At 41.5% G+C, this 18,140-nt stretch overlaps 4 protein-coding genes across 4 annotated transcripts; 2 read left to right on the forward strand and 2 right to left on the reverse strand.

The window, feature by feature from the left end:
- Positions 1-1,859: 1,859 nt before the first annotated feature.
- Positions 1,860-2,465, forward strand: PAAG_11914 (hypothetical protein; the record flags this gene model as incomplete). Its single annotated transcript, XM_015847479.1, has 2 exons — positions 1,860-1,884; positions 2,026-2,465. 2 exons carry the CDS (start codon positions 1,860-1,862, stop codon positions 2,463-2,465), a joined length of 465 nt encoding a protein of 154 aa, XP_015702869.1.
- A 4,610-nt stretch (positions 2,466-7,075) lies between these two features.
- PAAG_11915 (hypothetical protein) lies at positions 7,076-7,681 on the reverse strand (the record flags this gene model as incomplete). The annotated part of the gene is made up of 2 exons (XM_015847480.1): positions 7,076-7,515; positions 7,657-7,681. 2 exons carry the CDS (start codon positions 7,679-7,681, stop codon positions 7,076-7,078), a joined length of 465 nt encoding a protein of 154 aa, XP_015702870.1.
- A 2,073-nt stretch (positions 7,682-9,754) lies between these two features.
- Positions 9,755-12,135, reverse strand: PAAG_11916 (hypothetical protein; the record flags this gene model as incomplete). Its single annotated transcript, XM_015847481.1, has 2 exons — positions 9,755-10,751; positions 10,967-12,135. 2 exons carry the CDS (start codon positions 12,133-12,135, stop codon positions 9,755-9,757), a joined length of 2,166 nt encoding a protein of 721 aa, XP_015702871.1.
- Positions 12,136-15,620: 3,485 nt separating this feature from the next.
- PAAG_04684 (hypothetical protein) lies at positions 15,621-16,118 on the forward strand (the record flags this gene model as incomplete). The annotated part of the gene is made up of 1 exon (XM_002793108.2): positions 15,621-16,118. One exon carries the CDS (start codon positions 15,621-15,623, stop codon positions 16,116-16,118), a length of 498 nt encoding a protein of 165 aa, XP_002793154.2.
- Between the last annotated feature and the right edge of the window lie 2,022 nt (positions 16,119-18,140).

Below are 18,140 nucleotides of genomic sequence, written 5' to 3' on the forward strand. Positions count from 1 at the left end.
CATTCATGGATGATCTTCTAATCTATAGCAAGAATCTGGAGGAGCACAAGCAGCAGGTAAACTCAGTGCTAGACCAACTAAAGACAGCGGGTTTGCAAGCCAGCATCCAGAAATGTGAGTTTGCAGTCCAGAGGACAAAATACCTAGGGTTCATCATCAGTACAGAAGGGATTGAGGCAGACCCAGAGAAGACAGCTGCCATTGTGAGATGGCAGGCCCCCACCACAGTCAAAGGAGTTCAGTCATTCCTAGGATTTGGCAATTTCTACCGACGATTCATAAGGAACTACAGCCGAATCGCAAAGCCACTGTACCAATTGACAAAGAAGACTACCCCATTTGTGTGGACATCAGAATGCAAATCAGCCTTTGAAAAACTGAAGAGGCAGCTGGTGGAGGCTCCAACACTGCGTTACTATGACCCTGAGCGGGAGACTCATATTGAGACTGACGCCTCTGACGGAGTAGTGGCTGGGGTACTAAGTCAAAGATTTGAAAATGACCTTTGGCACCCAGTAGCCTTCTATTCAAAGACAATGAATGGTGCAGAGCTTAATTATGAAGTTCATGATAAGGAAATGCTGGCAGTAGTCCGGGCCTTACAAGAATGGCGGGCAGAGCTTGAGGGACTACAACGGGAGGAACAATTCAAGATCCTCACTGATCATCGTGCACTGGAATACTTCATGACTACCAAGAAGCTGAATGCACGTCAAGCCCGCTGGGCAGAGTTCCTCTCCCGTTTCTACTTTGAGATCAAGTATTGACCAGGCAAGGCCAACCTGCTAGCAGACGCACTGAGCAGGCCTGAGCAGGTTAGAAGGCAACAGGACGGCCGTATGCAGATCCTCCTAGGACCAGAGACCCTCGACCCCCAGATCACTCCCTCTACAGACATTGCTAGCATCAACTCCTCAGAGAAAGAGAGCATTGCTGAATGCATAGTGTCTCTAAACAAGACAGCCACCTCAATTGAGCCCCTGCGGCAGCAGGCAGATGATGAGAATAGTCCCTATACAATGGAGGACAATGTGCTACGGTACAATGGAAGACTAGTGGTGCCTGTTCAGGAAAAGGAAACCCTGATAGCCAAGCTACTGCAGGAAATTCATGATCAAGCTTCAACAGCACACCCTGGAGGACGAAAGACCCTGGCCCTGGTGCAATCACGCTATTGGTGGGCCACCTGGCGGACAGACGTCCTACGCTATATTCAGAACTGCCATGTGTGCCGGATCAGTAAAATTCCAAGAGATAAGACTCCTGGTTTGCTAAAGCCATTACCAATACCAGAATGGGCATGGCAGCATATTGCAATGGACTTCATGGACGTGCCGAAAAGCAAAACAGGTTATGATGCCATTTTGGTCATAGTATGCCGGCTAAGCAAGAAGACAATCTCCATTCCAACCACCCGGGGAGTTACAGCCCAGGAGCTGGCCCGACTATTCATTCGATTCTACTATTCATACAATGGGGCGCCTGACTCAATTGTCTCTGACCGAGGCCCCCAGTTCATATCAAGCTTTTGGGATGAGTTTACACAGATCCTGGGCATAAAACTGAAACTCTCAACGGCGCATCATGCACAAACTGATGGACAGACAGAAGTGGTGAATCAATACATTGCCACCCGTCTTCGCCCCTATGTCAGTTACTACCAAGACGACTGGGATGAGTGGCTGCCCATTATAGACCATGCCTCCGCAGCTACCCCAAATGCTTCCACAGGGATCTCCCCCTTCCTCGCAGCAAATGGATATGAACCCTGAATGTCATTTGACTGGCAACCACTGGCGGAGAAATTGGACATGAATGAGAAAAGAAATCAAGAAGCAGCAAGGAGCTTCATTCACTGAATGAGAGAGATCTGGAACCAGGCAAGTAAAGGCATAAAGACAGCACAGGAACAGATGAAGAGGCAGACTGACAAGCACCATTGAGAGCCTGACTTTGCAGTAGGAGATTTTGTTTATCTAACATTGAAATCATACAAGATGGATTGACCAAGCCGTAAACTGGCAGAGCAGAATGCCGGCCCCTTCAGAATCCTGGAAAAGGTGGGCAATGCCTACAAACTGGACCTCCCCATAACAATGAAAATTCATTCAATCTTCTCCCCAGACAAGCTACGCAAGGACTCCAGAGACCCTCTACCTGGCCAGACTATCAGACCACCAGACCCAATTGAAATAGATGGTGAGAATGAATGGGAAATAGATCGTATACTGGCCAGTAGAATAAGCCAGAGCAAGCTGCAGTATCGGGTGCGCTGGAAGGGGTTTGATGAGGATTCTTCATGGTACCCCGCTCGCGACTTCAAAGGATCACCACACGCCATACGCGACTTCCATGAGGCTAACCCTACAAAAGCTGGACCCCCAAGGCGACTAGATGAGTGGCTGAAGGCATGGGAGACAGACAGCTACCTGAAGGACGAGGTTGATGACGACCTACCGGCATGAGGACATGCCTGCCCCTAGACCGGGGGGTGATGTTAGGCTCAGCGTCCGACCAAGCCCGACCGAAGGCCGGTGCCCGGTTAGACTCGACGTCGGATTAAGCTCGGCGCCCGATTAGGCCTAATCCATATCACGTGACCACACGACCATGCAGGTGGTTATAATCCACGCAGGCCCCCAGCACCCCCTTTCATCCCATCAAGCTTAGTATTTCGTTATATAGCAGTTAGCAACGCAGAGAGTCTTTCTTCTTATGCAGCTCGCATTCGCTCCCTAACATTCTATAGCAAATTGCTGTATTCTTATTAATATAAGCTTTATATATAAGTATATCAAAGCCTTAGAAGCAAACTCTGAGAAACTAATAGAAGACTATCAGATCATAAAATTCAGTGAATGAAAAGAAACATCAATCACAGAAATTATCTTCTTATATCTGTAAATAGATGATTAAAGATTTCTTAACACATTAATACTAATAACAGATCTGAGGTTCACTGACATAATTCTTGAATAATTCTGACTAGTAAAGTAGAAAATATGACTAGACATAAAAAATTAACATCTAGTCTGATTAAGCATATAGATATTTGATGATGAGATATTTGAAGAATGTAATATAATAATTTCAAGAAAGATTTTGAAGAGATCAATAGTAAGATCAAATCATCAACAAGATGCAGATCATTATAATAGACTTATCAATAAAGAATTTAAGCAGAAAGCTGCTGAAAGACTTGTAAAGACTTAATGAAGAAATAAATTAGACAAACAGCGAAGAATAATATTTATTGAAGATGTGATCTTTCACTATCATGAAAGAAGTAAGAAGTTAGAGATCTTTATTTCAAGTCTCTATGAGATAGATAGAATTATTAAGAAAAAGAAGATTATTATTGATGTAGAACTGAAGAATGAACAGATAATTAATGAATAACTATCAGCAGACTATAAGAAATTTCATAATATTTTCTCATAAACTGTCTCTGATCAATTATCACTCTTCTGAAAGAGAGTAAACTATAAGATTGAGATTGAGAAGAGAGCTGATCTGAATAAAACTATTGATCATGCATCATTATACAGAATGAGTTTAAAAAGACTTGAAACTGTCAAGCAGTATTTTGAGATCAATTTAAAGAAATATTTTATCTTATCTGTTGTAGAGGATTAAGCTCTAAGAACTAGAGGTTAGTCCTTTTATATAACAAGGATGAATTGCTTGAGAAAGGGAAAAAAAGAATGAGATGAGAATATGAGCTTAAGCAAGCTCATGTAGCATGATCATGTGCATATATGCAAACAATGACTAGGCTGAGTCAGCCAGCCAGAGTGAATCTATGAGTTCAGTCTCTTATAATACCCCCCTTCTCTCTTTTTGTTGCAGGCCTTTACAACTATTTAAAGCCCTCTTTACATCTAATTTTGCCTGCTGAGAGGCCTCCCAAGTGTTCAAAGCCTTCACTTCTTATAGAAGACTCACATCATTCTATGTAGGCTCAGTCCAACCTACTCATTTAACAAGGTATTGCTTTTTCCTCTGATAGATTTGTTCATTTCAAATTTCCTCAATATCAAACTCAGATCCTTCTAGAGTCTCTATAGTGAGTGACTGTTAGTTAGTTTGCCTCTGACTAGGCAGGGGATCTATTGCTGCAGTATGTAGAAGCTTTACATTAAAGACATTGTGAATGCTGAGTGAGATATTCAGTCAGTAAGCATGAAATTCTATCTTTTCTAGCACAGTATATTAATTGTATTTTGCATTCAGCTTCTTGCACAGATAATTAGTTCTCATGTTCTCTAAGCTCAACCAGACCTTATCTCCAGGTTGAAAGCTTGAAGCTGAGTCTCTTCATCTATTCATGTAGTTCTTTTGAGATTGCTGAGCATCTGTCATTTTTACTTGAGCTCACTTTAACACTTCACAGGTCTTTCTTATATAATCATCTGCAAATTCAATGAAATTATATTATGTTTCAACAGAGGGTGCATCAGCTATATCAATGAAGAAGATATGAAAAAGATGTGTTAAAAAGAATAAGCTCACATTTGTTGAGACAGCATCTCTATTATTGATGGCCAGCTATGCTAGAGAGAGTCATTCACACCAGTCATCCTGTTAAAAGCTAATGTACTTATGTAGGTAGATTTTCAGAGTCTGATTCATTCACTCTGTAGCTCTATCAGTCTCTAAGTGATAGACTATGAAGAGTTATCTTTTAATGTCTAATTTCTCACATATCTGAGTTCAAAATATGCTTGTGAAAGCTGATTCTTAATCTGACACTACTGCCTTAAAGATGCCATATTGAGGAATGATGTTGTGAAGAAACACTCTAGTCACTGTCTCTGCATCAGTTTTCTTAACTGCTTTTAATATAATCTCTTTGATCAGTCTGTCTGTTATAATCATGATGTTTATGTATTCTTTAGAGCTTGATAAATTCATAATAAAGTCCATGAAAAGCTCCAATTCTGCTTTAATTTGACCCTGATCATAAGACTATATTGAAAATGGACTTCTCAGATTATGCCTCAGGAGGAGTGCTGCTACAATATGATGAGCAGAGCATTCTACACTCATGTGCCTTCTTCTCTCACAAGCATTCACCTGTGGAATGCAACTATGAGATTCATGATAAGAAGTTATTAGTGATAATTGAGTGTTTAAAGAAATGAGACACTGAGCTATAAAGTGTAAAGGAATTCAAGATCCTCACAAATCATAAGAATCTAGAATACTTTATGACTACACACAGACTAAATGAAAGACAGCTATGTTGAATGAATATTCTCTATTAATTCAGCTTCAGAATTGATTACTGGTCAAAGAAGTTAAATGCTGAATCAGACACCCTATCATGAAGAGAGTAGAACATGTCACAGGGCACTGATGATGAGAGAATCAAGCAGAGGCAAGCTCAACTACTTAAGTTTAACATACTGACATCTGAAATGGAATCAATAGTGACTGCTGCCAGTGTGAAACCTGAGATGTCTCTTCAAGCTCAGTGAAATGAGATCTGCAAAAATGACAAGATTCTGCAGCATCTGAAGTAAACTCTTCATGAGAGAAGATTCAGATTTTCTTCTGAACTCAGCATTAAGATCTCTGTCTCTGAGTGCTCTTTAAATGAGAATGAGAAGCTTCTCTTTTGAGGTCATAAGTGAGTGCTAGACTTCAAACCTCTTCAAATCAGATTAGTGCATGAGGCTCATGACTCTCTCTTACCAGTCATCCTGGGTGAGAGCAAACAGCAGAAGTTCTAAGATGTGAGTTCTACTGGTCAGACTATGTCACTGATGTGAGAAGAATGATCAGAAACTGTCATCTTTGCAGATCAAACACTGCATGAAGAGATCAATGTCAGAAACTGCTTAAGTCTCTTCTTATTTCTGAACACATGTGGCAGGAGCTTTCTATGAACTTTATCATGAACTTATCAAGCTCTAAAGGATACATGAACATCATGATTATAACAGACAGACTGATCAAGGAAGTTATATTAAAAGCAGTTAAGAAAACTGATGCAGAGACAGTGATTATAGTGTTCCTTCACAACATCATCTCTCAACATGGCATTTTTAAAGCAGTAGTGTCAGATTGAGGGTCAGCTTTCACAAGCATGTTTTGAACTTAAGTGTGTGAGAAATTAGACATTAAGAGATGATCCTTTACAGTCTATCACTCAGAGACTGATGGAGCTATAGAGTGAATGAATCAAACTCTGAAAATCTATCTACACAAGTACATTAGCTTTCAACAGGATGACTGATGTGAATGACTCCCTCTAGCAGAGCTGGTCATCAATAATAGAGATGCTGCTGTAAAGGGTTAAGCTCTAAGAACTAGAGGCTAGTCCTCCTATATAACAAGGATGAATTGCTTGAGAAAGAGAAGAAAAGAATGAGATGAGAACTCAAGCTTAAGCAAGCTCACATAGCATGATCACGTGCGCACATGCAAACAATGACTAGGCTGAGTCAGCCAGCCAGAGCAAACAATGACTAGGCTAAGTCAGCCAGTCAGAGCAAATCTAGGAGTTCAATCTCTTATAATACTCTTCTTCTCCCTCTTTGTTGCAGGCCTTTACAACTATTTAAAGCTCTCTTTACATCTAATTTTACCTGCTGAGAGGCCTCTCAAGTGTTCAAGGCCTTCACTTCTTGTAGGAGACTTGTGTCATTTCATGTAGACTCAGCTCAATCTACTCATTTAACAAGGTATTGCTTTTTTCTTCAGTAGGTTCATTCACTTCAAATTTTCTCAATCTCAAACTCAGGTTCTTCTGGAGTCTCTATAGTGGGTGGCTGTCAGTCAGTTTGCCTCTGACTGTTAGGGAGCGAATGCGAGCTGCATAAGAAGAAAGACTCTCTGCGTTGCTAACTGCTATATAACGAAATACTAAGCTTGATGGGATGAAAGGGGGTGCTGGGGGCCTGCGTGGATTATAACCACCTGCATGGTCGTGTGGTCACGTGATATGGATTAGGCCTAATCGGGCGCCGAGCTTAATCCGACGTCGAGTCTAACCGGGCACCGGCCTTCGGTCGGGCTCGGTCGGACGCTGAGCCTAACATCACCCCCCGGTCTAGGGGCAGGCATGTCCTCATGCCGGTAGGTCGTCATCAACCTCGTCCTTCAGGTAGCTGTCTGTCTCCCATGCCTTCAGCCACTCATCTAGTCGCCTTGGGGGTCCAGCTTTTGTAGGGTTAGCCTCATGGAAGTCGCGTATGGCGTGTGGTGATCCTTTGAAGTCGCGAGCGGGGTACCATGAAGAATCCTCATCAAACCCCTTCCAGCGCACCCGATACTGCAGCTTGCTCTGGCTTATTCTACTGGCCAGTATACAATCTATTTCCCATTCATTCTCACCATCTATTTCAATTGGGTCTGGTGGTCTGATAGTCTGGCCAGGTAGAGGGTCTCTGGAGTCCTTGCGTAGCTTGTCTGGGGAGAAGATTGAATGAATTTTCATTGTTATGGGGAGGTCCAGTTTGTAGGCATTGCCCACCTTTTCCAGGATTCTGAAGGGGCCGGCATTCTGCTCTGCCAGTTTACGGCTTGGTCAATCCATCTTGTATGATTTCAATGTTAGATAAACAAAATCTCCTACTGCAAAGTCAGGCTCTCAATGGTGCTTGTCAGTCTGCCTCTTCATCTGTTCCTGTGCTGTCTTTATGCCTTTACTTGCCTGGTTCCAGATCTCTCTCATTCAGTGAATGAAGCTCCTTGCTGCTTCTTGATTTCTTTTCTCATTCATGTCCAATTTCTCCGCCAGTGGTTGCCAGTCAAATGACATTCAGGGTTCATATCCATTTGCTGCGAGGAAGGGGGAGATCCCTGTGGAAGCATTTGGGGTAGCTGCGGAGGCATGGTCTATAATGGGCAGCCACTCATCCCAGTCGTCTTGGTAGTAACTGACATAGGGGCGAAGACGGGTGGCAATGTATTGATTCACCACTTCTGTCTGTCCATCAGTTTGTGCATGATGCGCCGTTGAGAGTTTCAGTTTTATGCCCAGGATCTGTGTAAACTCATCCCAAAAGCTTGATATGAACTGGGGGCCTCGGTCAGAGACAATTGAGTCAGGCGCCCCATTGTATGAATAGTAGAATCGAATGAATAGTCGGGCCAGCTCCTGGGCTGTAACTCCCCGGGTGGTTGGAATGGAGATTGTCTTCTTGCTTAGCCGGCATACTATGACCAAAATGGCATCATAACCTGTTTTGCTTTTCGGCACGTCCATGAAGTCCATTGCAATATGCTGCCATGCCCATTCTGGTATTGGTAATGGCTTTAGCAAACCAGGAGTCTTATCTCTTGGAATTTTACTGATCCGGCACACATGGCAGTTCTGAATATAGCGTAGGACGTCTGTCCGCCAGGTGGCCCACCAATAGCGTGATTGCACCAGGGCCAGGGTCTTTCGTCCTCCAGGGTGTGCTGTTGAAGCTTGATCATGAATTTCCTGCAGTAGCTTGGCTATCAGGGTTTCCTTTTCCTGAACAGGCACCACTAGTCTTCCATTGTACCGTAGCACATTGTCCTCCATTGTATAGGGACTATTCTCATCATCTGCCTGCTGCCGCAGGGGCTCAATTGAGGTGGCTGTCTTGTTTAGAGACACTATGCATTCAGCAATGCTCTCTTTCTCTGAGGAGTTGATGCTAGCAATGTCTGTAGAGGGAGTGATCTGGGGGTCGAGGGTCTCTGGTCCTAGGAGGATCTGCATACGGCCGTCCTGTTGCCTTCTAACCTGCTCAGGCCTGCTCAGTGCGTCTGCTAGCAGGTTGGCCTTGCCTGGTCAATACTTGATCTCAAAGTAGAAACGGGAGAGGAACTCTGCCCAGCGGGCTTGACGTGCATTCAGCTTCTTGGTAGTCATGAAGTATTCCAGTGCACGATGATCAGTGAGGATCTTGAATTGTTCCTCCCGTTGTAGTCCCTCAAGCTCTGCCCGCCATTCTTGTAAGGCCCGGACTACTGCCAGCATTTCCTTATCATGAACTTCATAATTAAGCTCTGCACCATTCATTGTCTTTGAATAGAAGGCTACTGGGTGCCAAAGGTCATTTTCAAATCTTTGACTTAGTACCCCAGCCACTACTCCGTCAGAGGCGTCAGTCTCAATATGAGTCTCCCGCTCAGGGTCATAGTAACGCAGTGTTGGAGCCTCCACCAGCTGCCTCTTCAGTTTTTCAAAGGCTGATTTGCATTCTGATGTCCACACAAATGGGGTAGTCTTCTTTGTCAATTGGTACAGTGGCTTTGCGATTCGGCTGTAGTTCCTTATGAATCGTCGGTAGAAATTGCCAAATCCTAGGAATGACTGAACTCCTTTGACTGTGGTGGGGGCCTGCCATCTCACAATGGCAGCTGTCTTCTCTGGGTCTGCCTCAATCCCTTCTGTACTGATGATGAACCCTAGGTATTTTGTCCTCTGGACTGCAAACTCACATTTCTGGATGCTGGCTTGCAAACCTGCTGTCTTTAGTCGGTCTAGCACTGAGTTTACCTGCTGCTTGTGCTCCTCCAGATTCTTGCTATAGATTAGAAGATCATCCATGAATGCTGTCATAAACTTGTCCAGGTAGTCAAAGAAGATACTGTTAACAAACCGTTGAAAGCAGGCAGGGGCGTTTGTAAGGCCAAAGGGGACCACCCGATATTTATAGGTCCCGTAGCGGGTTCTAAAGGTGGTCAGGTCCTCAGACTCAGGGTCCATTCGGATGCGATGGAACCCCTGCCGAATGTCCAACTTTGTAAAGTATTTCGCCCCATTGAGTCAGTCCATCAGCTCATCTATCAGGGGCAAGGGATACTGATCTCGTTTGGTTATAGCATTCAGCTTGCGAAAGTCAACACAGAATCGTAGCTTCTTCCCACTACGGGCAATCAGGATTGGGGAGGCGTAGGGGGCTGAACTTGGGGTGATGAAACCCTTTGCTAGGTTGGCTTCAAGGTAGGTCTTCACTGCCTCTAGTTCCTCTAGATTCATCTTATATAGAGGCGCATGTCCAATGCCCTGGGTGAGGTCAACATCAGGCTGGAGCTCTATTTTAAAATCAACATTCTTCCGTAGGGGGGGCAGTTCATCTGATGCTTTCTTTGAGAAGCAGTCCTCCCGGCCTTTCAACCATTCTGGTAAGTTGCTGATCAGCTCCTCATCAGACTCATCCTCAGCTCCCACTAAACCCCGCTTCTCCTCAAGCTGTTTATCAATTTCATACAGACTGGTTATGAAGACTGTTGACTTCTTGTTCTTCATATAACCATGGAAGGAAGCAGCCCCAATGAAGTTCATATCCATCATCTGTGGTGCTGTCTCCTCCCAGGTCAGCCCCTGCCTCGTCTCAGGCATCACGACTGAGCTGGTCCCTTTCAATCTGCGGAGCTGAGCCTGATGCTCCTGTCTGATCTCCTCATCCAGCTTGATCTCTCTTCGTTCCACATCCGCCTGATGCTCAGGCTTGGGGTCTGGGCGCTTCAGTACTGACCAGGGTACTATCTTCAACATTGGCTCCGCCACCTGTTCAGGGATAGACCGTTCACTCGGCCAAACCAGGCGTTGGTTTTTAACATCAAGCCATATATCCTGTGCTGCCAACCACTTCCGTCCCAGGATGACAGGGTGCTGGCCTAGGTCTGTTACCAGCAGAGGGACATTCTGAAATCTCCGGCCATCCACCCAGAGGTTTAGGATCAATGTGCGGTCTATCACCCCGCCGGGGGCGCCATTGTATCCCTTCATGCGGCATTTGAATGGGAGTTCTTGAAACTTCCTATCAAAGAATCTTGCCAATTCTATGGCATATCAGGTATCAATAAAATTCGCTCCATTTGCTCCAGTATCAGCAAGAGAATTTGTAGAAGTAGCAATTCCATTGTAGGCTAATTTGATTGGCACATTAAAGCTTTTCCCCCCAATCAAGTCCTTCATCTCAAACCTCTCACAGACTATTGAACTACCTGAGGTGGAGTCTTCTCTCAGGCTCACTCTTTTCCCGAATCTGCTGAAGGCTCAGGGGCATCATTCCCTGTGAGCTCAGCAATCACCTGCTGGGACTTCTGCTTTGCAGGGCAGTTCCTGGCAATGTGGCCTTTTTCCTTACAGTAGTAGCACTGAATATCCGGACGAGAGCTCAAGGCCTCCTTCACAGTAGGGGATTTTGTTGTAGAGATGCTGGGGGGTGTTTGACTGTTGGCGGTCCGCAGGGTGTTCTGCTTGAAGGTATTAGGCCCATTTCCCCGCGAGCTCTTTGATTTCTGGGTGGCATTGATTGTCTGGAGGGTGTGAGCTGCCTGTGCACAGATTTTCTGAAACTCAGCATATGTATCAGTGGTCGCATTGGCTACTGCTACCATCTTCTGGAGGTCAAAGGACAGCTTGTCATTGAAGTCTGTCTTGTAGTCCCCCCTGGCAATCTTGGCCTCACCTGCCAGGTGTAAGAATTTTGTGACAAATTCATGATAATTGTCCCCATTGCGCATAATCAGCTTGCAATAATCACTCTTGGCATTTTGCAGCTTGTTAGCATCCTCATATATTGACTTGAGGTGCTCAAATATCTCTTCTGCAGTCTGATATCGCTCGGGGTGGTCCTCTTCCATACAGGGCGCAATGTGACGTGCCGCGTCCCCATCAGTCCGGTTTTCGATGTATGCAATCCTCATGCGTTCAGTAGGGTAGTGGTCAGCGTTCTCCTGGAGCTTGTTCTTCATCCGGGAGAGCCAGTGTTCAAATTTTGGCTCCTTGCCGTCAGTGAGGTGTTTTGGGTCATCAATCTTGACAGACCTCCGGGTAGTCTCAGAGGGGGTGACACCTCGACTTGCTGCTTGGTTGCTGACTGTCATGCGGACCAGGGTGTGGCTAAGTTCATCGCGTTCAGCAATTAGCTCATCAATCTGGCTTTGCTTGACAGCGGCCTGGTCAGTGGCGTTGTTCCATTCCATCCTCAGACGTGTGATTGTATCCCTTAGTGTTTTTTCATCGTCAAAGATGCCATCGAAGATCGCCGCCAACTCATTATAAACACGGTCGCTGTCCGAGTGGATTGCCTCTCTGAATTCCTCAATTGAGACGCGTGGTTGGTCAGTTGGTCTTGTTAGGAGGTATCGCCAGTCCTTTCGGCCCCTTCCAGGGGGTTGGGAGCCTGTGGTGGCCATCTGATGTTGGATTGAGCCGTTGTCTTCAACAGTGCTGTTGTCTTAGCAGTTGATCTGACGCGTTGTCAGGCTCTGAACTAGCAGGTTCTAATTCAACTGAGGCACTCAAGTTTTCTGCTGAAACCTGAGTGAGAAGGTAGAAGGGAAGCTTAGTATTGTGTTAGGGAGCGAATGCGAGCTGCATAAGAAGAAAGACTCTCTGCGTTGCTAACTGCTATATAACGAAATACTAAGCTTGATGGGATGAAAGGGGGTGCTGGGGGCCTGCGTGGATTATAACCACCTGCATGGTCGTGTGGTCACGTGATATGGATTAGGCCTAATCGGGCGCCGAGCTTAATCCGACGTCGAGTCTAACCGGGCACCGGCCTTCGGTCGGGCTCGGTCGGACGCTGAGCCTAACATAGAATCTACTAGTGTTCTTGTAGAAATAGCATATTCATTAAAAGCTACTTTGATATGTACAGTAAAAGAATTCTCACTCATTAACTAATTCACATTCAAAGTTTCTAATGTAACTATTTTATCTAAGAAGAAGACTTTTCTCAGATTTAATCTTTTTTTGACATGATGACAGCAGTCTCAGTATTCACTTTCTTCAATTCTATCTCTTGCTTATATAAATAATTTTGAGTTATATAATCTTTGCTTTAACAATTGAAGCATTTTATATTCTTTTTTTAATTCTTATTCTTTAGTTTATTCTCAGTTATCTGTGCTAGTATGATTGAAATTGATTCAAAGTTCTAAAATATGAGAGTTTTCTCATAACTGTTTTAAGTTATTGAAGTTCTTTTACAGCTAGACAGTCTTCAGTTATAGTAACTCAGTATGCTATTAAGATAGTAAGCAGCCTGAGTGCAGATATCTTAAATCTCTTAAAAGATACTGCAATTAATACAGACTGCTGTAATTATAAATTGAAGATTAAAGAAAATCTTATAAAGAAAGTCTGCTTTATAATCTTTCTTATGAATCTGAGTTTTACCAGTCAGGTGTAAAAATTTAATTATAAATATGTAATAGGTATCTTCATTTCTCATTATTAGATATTGATATTTTGTCTTTGCATTTTCAAGCATATTAATATTCTCATATATCTTTTGTAAATACTTAAACACTTTCTCAGCTATTTCAAACTTCTTAGAATGATCTTTCTTCATTCTTAAGATTAAGTGTCTGATAGCTTCATCATCAGTTCAGTTTTCAATATAGATAATATAGCTTTCTTCAGTCAAAAAGTAATCAGTGTTGATGACTAGCTTGTATTTTATTCAAATGATTCAGTTTTCAAATATTGATTCTTTCTCATTAGTGAGATGCTTAGAGTCATCAAGTTTGACTGATTGTCATATCTGTTGATTGTTCATCAGTATGATTTAAGAAACTAAAAAGTTCACTGTTTGCTATAAAGTATTTTATTTCTCTATCAGACTGTTCTCTTGCTGATCAAGTTCACTTACTTGCTTTCTTTGCTCATTTTATTCTATTCTAATTCTTTCTAGAGTGCCTTTTGTCTCATTCATAAGATCAGTAATTTTTTGATATATCCACTCTGAGTATTCTTCAATTGTCTCAAAGAATTGTTCCTTGAATATGAGATCTATTGATCTCATATTCTTCTCAGTCAGAGTTAATATATTTCAGTCTGATCTTTATAAATTGTCAGATTCTCTAACTGCTTTTGACATCTTAGTAGTTTTCTCAAAGGTTTTAAAATAAAAGTAGATAAGAATTCTCAAAGGTTTTTTATCTAAAAACTTACTTTAAAAAGGGCAAGAAAAAAAGATAATCTTAGTATTATATTACAGCTTTAGTTAGGTACAGGTGAACTGATGTTTGATTGCTACTAGATAAGCTATCTGAGTGAATATTAAGATGATTTCTAAAAAATGAGTTTAGGGAAAGCTCTGTTTATGTAGCCCTTTTTCTCTAGTGCCATTGCTAGATGATTGCTACATTTATATGTTATTCATATAGAGATTAATTATGAAGTTGTTTGCTATTGTTTAGGCAATTATTGATTACTGATCACTTTAACCTATATGATGATCAATTGCCTCAGTCTATATGATAACTGATCACCTCAGCCTGTATGATGATCAATCATCTCAGTTTGTGGCAATTACGCTGTTGAGAAAGTTGAATGTAAGCCTGTTCTACGCTATCATATTTCATAAAATGAGAAATCAGTAATATAGTGATTTGATTCTTCATAAAGTGCTGATTCTATTCTTTAAAAAGTACTAATTTTAAAAAATTAATTTTTGAGAAGTATTGATCTGTAGCTTTGATTAAAGTATTTAATTATAATTTCATCTATAAAAATCTTTAAATCAGAGGTGTTAGTATTTCTAGCAAGCATTATAAAAGTTAGAAAACAAAAATTCTATTTTATATTATCAATCTTTATTCTTAGAATCTGACTGTTAGGCTCAGCGCTAGAGGCTAGGTTTATCTCCATCACGTGACCACACCCCACATGTAACCTAGTGGATTGGTCATTATCCAGTCATGTGATCATGTGGGCTGTTTATAATCTGAGCAGACCCTGACATCCCTTTTCCCTCATTAACCTTAGAATTTTATTATATAGCAGTTAGCAACACAGAGAGTTTCCTTCTTATGCAGCTTGCATTTGCTCTCTAACATAATTCTAAGGTTCTTTTCTACTTTTTCATTCAGGGTTTGATGGAAAACTTGAGTATCTCAGTTGAATTAGAACCTGCTAGTTGAGAGCCTGAGAATGTATCAGATCAACTGTTGAAGACAACAGCACTGTCAAAGACAACAGTTCAATTCAACATCAGATGACCACTGCAGGCTCTCAACCCCTTGAAAGAGGTCAAAAGAACTGGTGATACATCCTAACAAGACTAACTGATCAATTATATATCTCAATTAAGAAATTCAGAGAGGCAATTCACTCAGATAGTGACTATATTTATAATGAGTTAGCAGTGATCTTTGATGACATCTTTGACAATGAAAAACTATTGAAGGATACAATCACATGTCTGAGAATGGAATGGAATAATGCTACTAATCAAGTTATTGTCAAACAAAGTCAAATTGATGAGTTAATTACTAAACACAATGAACTTAGTCATACTTTGATCTACATGACAGTCAGCAATCAAACAGCAAGTTAAGATGTCACCCCCTCTGAGACTGCCAGGAGATCTGTTAAGATTGATGATCTGAAATACCTCACTGATAGCAAGGAGTTGAAATTTGAACACTGGCTCTCCTGGATAAAGAACAAGCTCCAAGAGAACACTGATCATTATCCTACTGAACATATGAGAATTGTGTACATTGAAAACTGGACTGATGAGAACATGATATGTCACATTGCACCTCATATGGAAGAGGACCACCCTGAGTGATATCAAACTGTGAAAGAGATATTTGAGCATCTCAAGTCAATATATGAGGATGCTAACAAGCTGCAAAATACTAAGAGTGATTATCACAAGCTGATTATGCGCAATGAGGATAATTATCATAAATTTGTCACAAAATTCTTACATCTAGCAGGTGAGGCCAATATTGTTAAGGGGGACTACAAGACAGACTTCAATAACAAGCTGTCCTTTGACCTTCAGAGGATGGTAGCAGTAGTCAATGCAATTACAAATACATATGCTGAGTTTCAGAAGATTTGTGCTCAGGCAGTTCACATCCTTCAAACAATCAATATTACTCAGAAGTTAAAGAGCTTGCAAAGAAATGAATCTAATACTTTCAAGCAAAACATATTGCAGGCTTTCAATAGTCAAACTTCCTCTGACACCTTTGCAATAAAATCTTCTATTATGAAGAAAATTATGAGTATCTGTCCAGACATTCAGTGCTACTACTGCAAGAAGAAAGGTCATATTGCAAGAAATTATCTCATGAAACAGAAGTCTCAACAGATGATCATTGAGTTCACAGAAAATGATGCTACTAAGTCTTCAGTGAATTTGAGAAAAAAGTGAGTCTGAGAGAAGACTCCACCTCAGGTAGTTCAATAGTCTGTGAGAAGTTTGATATGAAGGACTTGATTGAGGAAAAAAGCTTTAATATACTAATTAAATTAGTCTATAATGAAATTACTACTTCTACAAATTCTCTTGCTGATACTGAAGTGAATGATATGAATTTTATTGATATCTGATATGCTATAGAATTAGTGAGATTCTTCAATAGAAAGTTTCAAGAACTCCCATTTAAATGCTGCATAAAGGGATACAATAATGCCCCTGGTGGGGTGATAGACTGCATATTGATCTTAAACCTCTAGGTGAATGGCTGGAGATTTCAGAATGTTCTCCTGCTGATAATGAATCTAGGTCAGCATCCTGTTATCCTGGGACAAAAGTGGTTGACAGCACAGATATATGACTTGATGTTAAAAATCAATGCCTGGTTTGGCTGAGTGAACAGTTTATCCCTGAACAGGTGGTGGAGCTGATGTTGAAGATAGTATCCTGGTCAATACTGAAGCACTCAGACTCTAAGCCTGAGCATCAGGTAAATGTGGAATAAAAAGAGATCAAACTAAACAAGAAGATCAAACAGAAGCATCAGGCTCAGCTCTGCAGATTGAAAGAGACCAGCTTAGCCATGACACCTAAAACAAAGCAGGGACTAACCTGGGGGGAGACAGCATCATAGATAATGGATATGAACTTCATTGAGGCTGCTTCCTTCTATGGTTATATGAAGAACAAGAACTCAACAGTCTTCATAACCAGTCTGTATGAAATTGATAAACAGCTTGAGGAGAAGTGAAGTTTAGTAGGAGCTGAGGATGAGTCTGATGAGGAGCTGATCTGCAACTTACCAGAATGGTTGAAAGATCAGAAAGACTGTTTCTCAAAGAAAGTGTCAGATGAATTACCCTCTTATGAAAAAACATTGATTTTAAAATAGAGCTCTAGCCTAACATTGACCTCATCCAGAGCATTAGACATGTTCCTTTATATAAAATGAATCTAGAGGAACTAGAGGCAGTGAAGACCTACCTCAAAGTCAATCTAGTGAAGGGCTTCATCACTTCAAGTTCAGCCCCCTATACCTCTTCAATTCTGATTGCCTGTAGTGGGAAGAAGTTATAATTCTGTGTTGATTTTTGCAAGCTAAATGCTATAATCAAATGAGATCAGTATCTCTTACCTCTAATAGATGAGCTGATGGACTGACTCAACAGGGCAAAGCACTTTACAAAGCTGGACATTCAGCAGGGGTTCTATCACATTTGAATGAACCTTGAGTCTGAGGACCTAACCACCTTTAGAACCTGCTACAAGACTTATAAATATCAGGTAGTCCCCTTTGATCTTATGAATACCCCTGTCTGCTTTCAATGGTTTATTAACAGTATCTTTTTTGATTATCTAGACAAGTTTATGATAGTATTTATGAATGATCTTCTAATCTATAGTAAGATTCTGGAGAAGCACAAGCAGCAGATAAATTCAGTGCTAGACTGACTAAAGGCAGCTGGTTTGCAAGCCAGCATTCAGAAATATGAGTTCACAGTCCAGAGAACAAAATATCTAGAATTCATCATCAGCACAGAAGAAATTGAGGCAGACTCAGAAAAGACAGCTGCTATTGTGAGATAGCAAGTCCTCATCACAGTTAAAAGAGTTCAGTCATTTCTAGAATTTGGCAATTTCTACTGACAATTCATAAGAAACTACAGCTAAATTGCAAAACCACTGTACCAGTTGATGAAGAAGACTATCTCATTTGTGTGAACATCAGAATGCAAATCAGTCTTTGAAAAACTGAAGAGACAGCTGATGGAGACTCTAATACTGCATTACTATGACTCTGAGCAAGAGACTCATATTGAAACTGACATCTCTGATGGAGTAGTGGCTGAGATACTAAGTTAAAGATTTGAAAATGACCTTTGACACTCAGTAGTCTTCTATTCAAAGTCAATGAATAGCACAGAGCTTAATTATGAAGTTCATGATAAGAAAATGCTGGCAATGATCTGAGTTTTA

This window comes from Paracoccidioides lutzii (genome assembly GCF_000150705.2).
Source record: "Paracoccidioides lutzii Pb01 unplaced genomic scaffold supercont2.12, whole genome shotgun sequence".
NCBI lineage: Eukaryota > Fungi > Ascomycota > Eurotiomycetes > Onygenales > Ajellomycetaceae > Paracoccidioides > Paracoccidioides lutzii.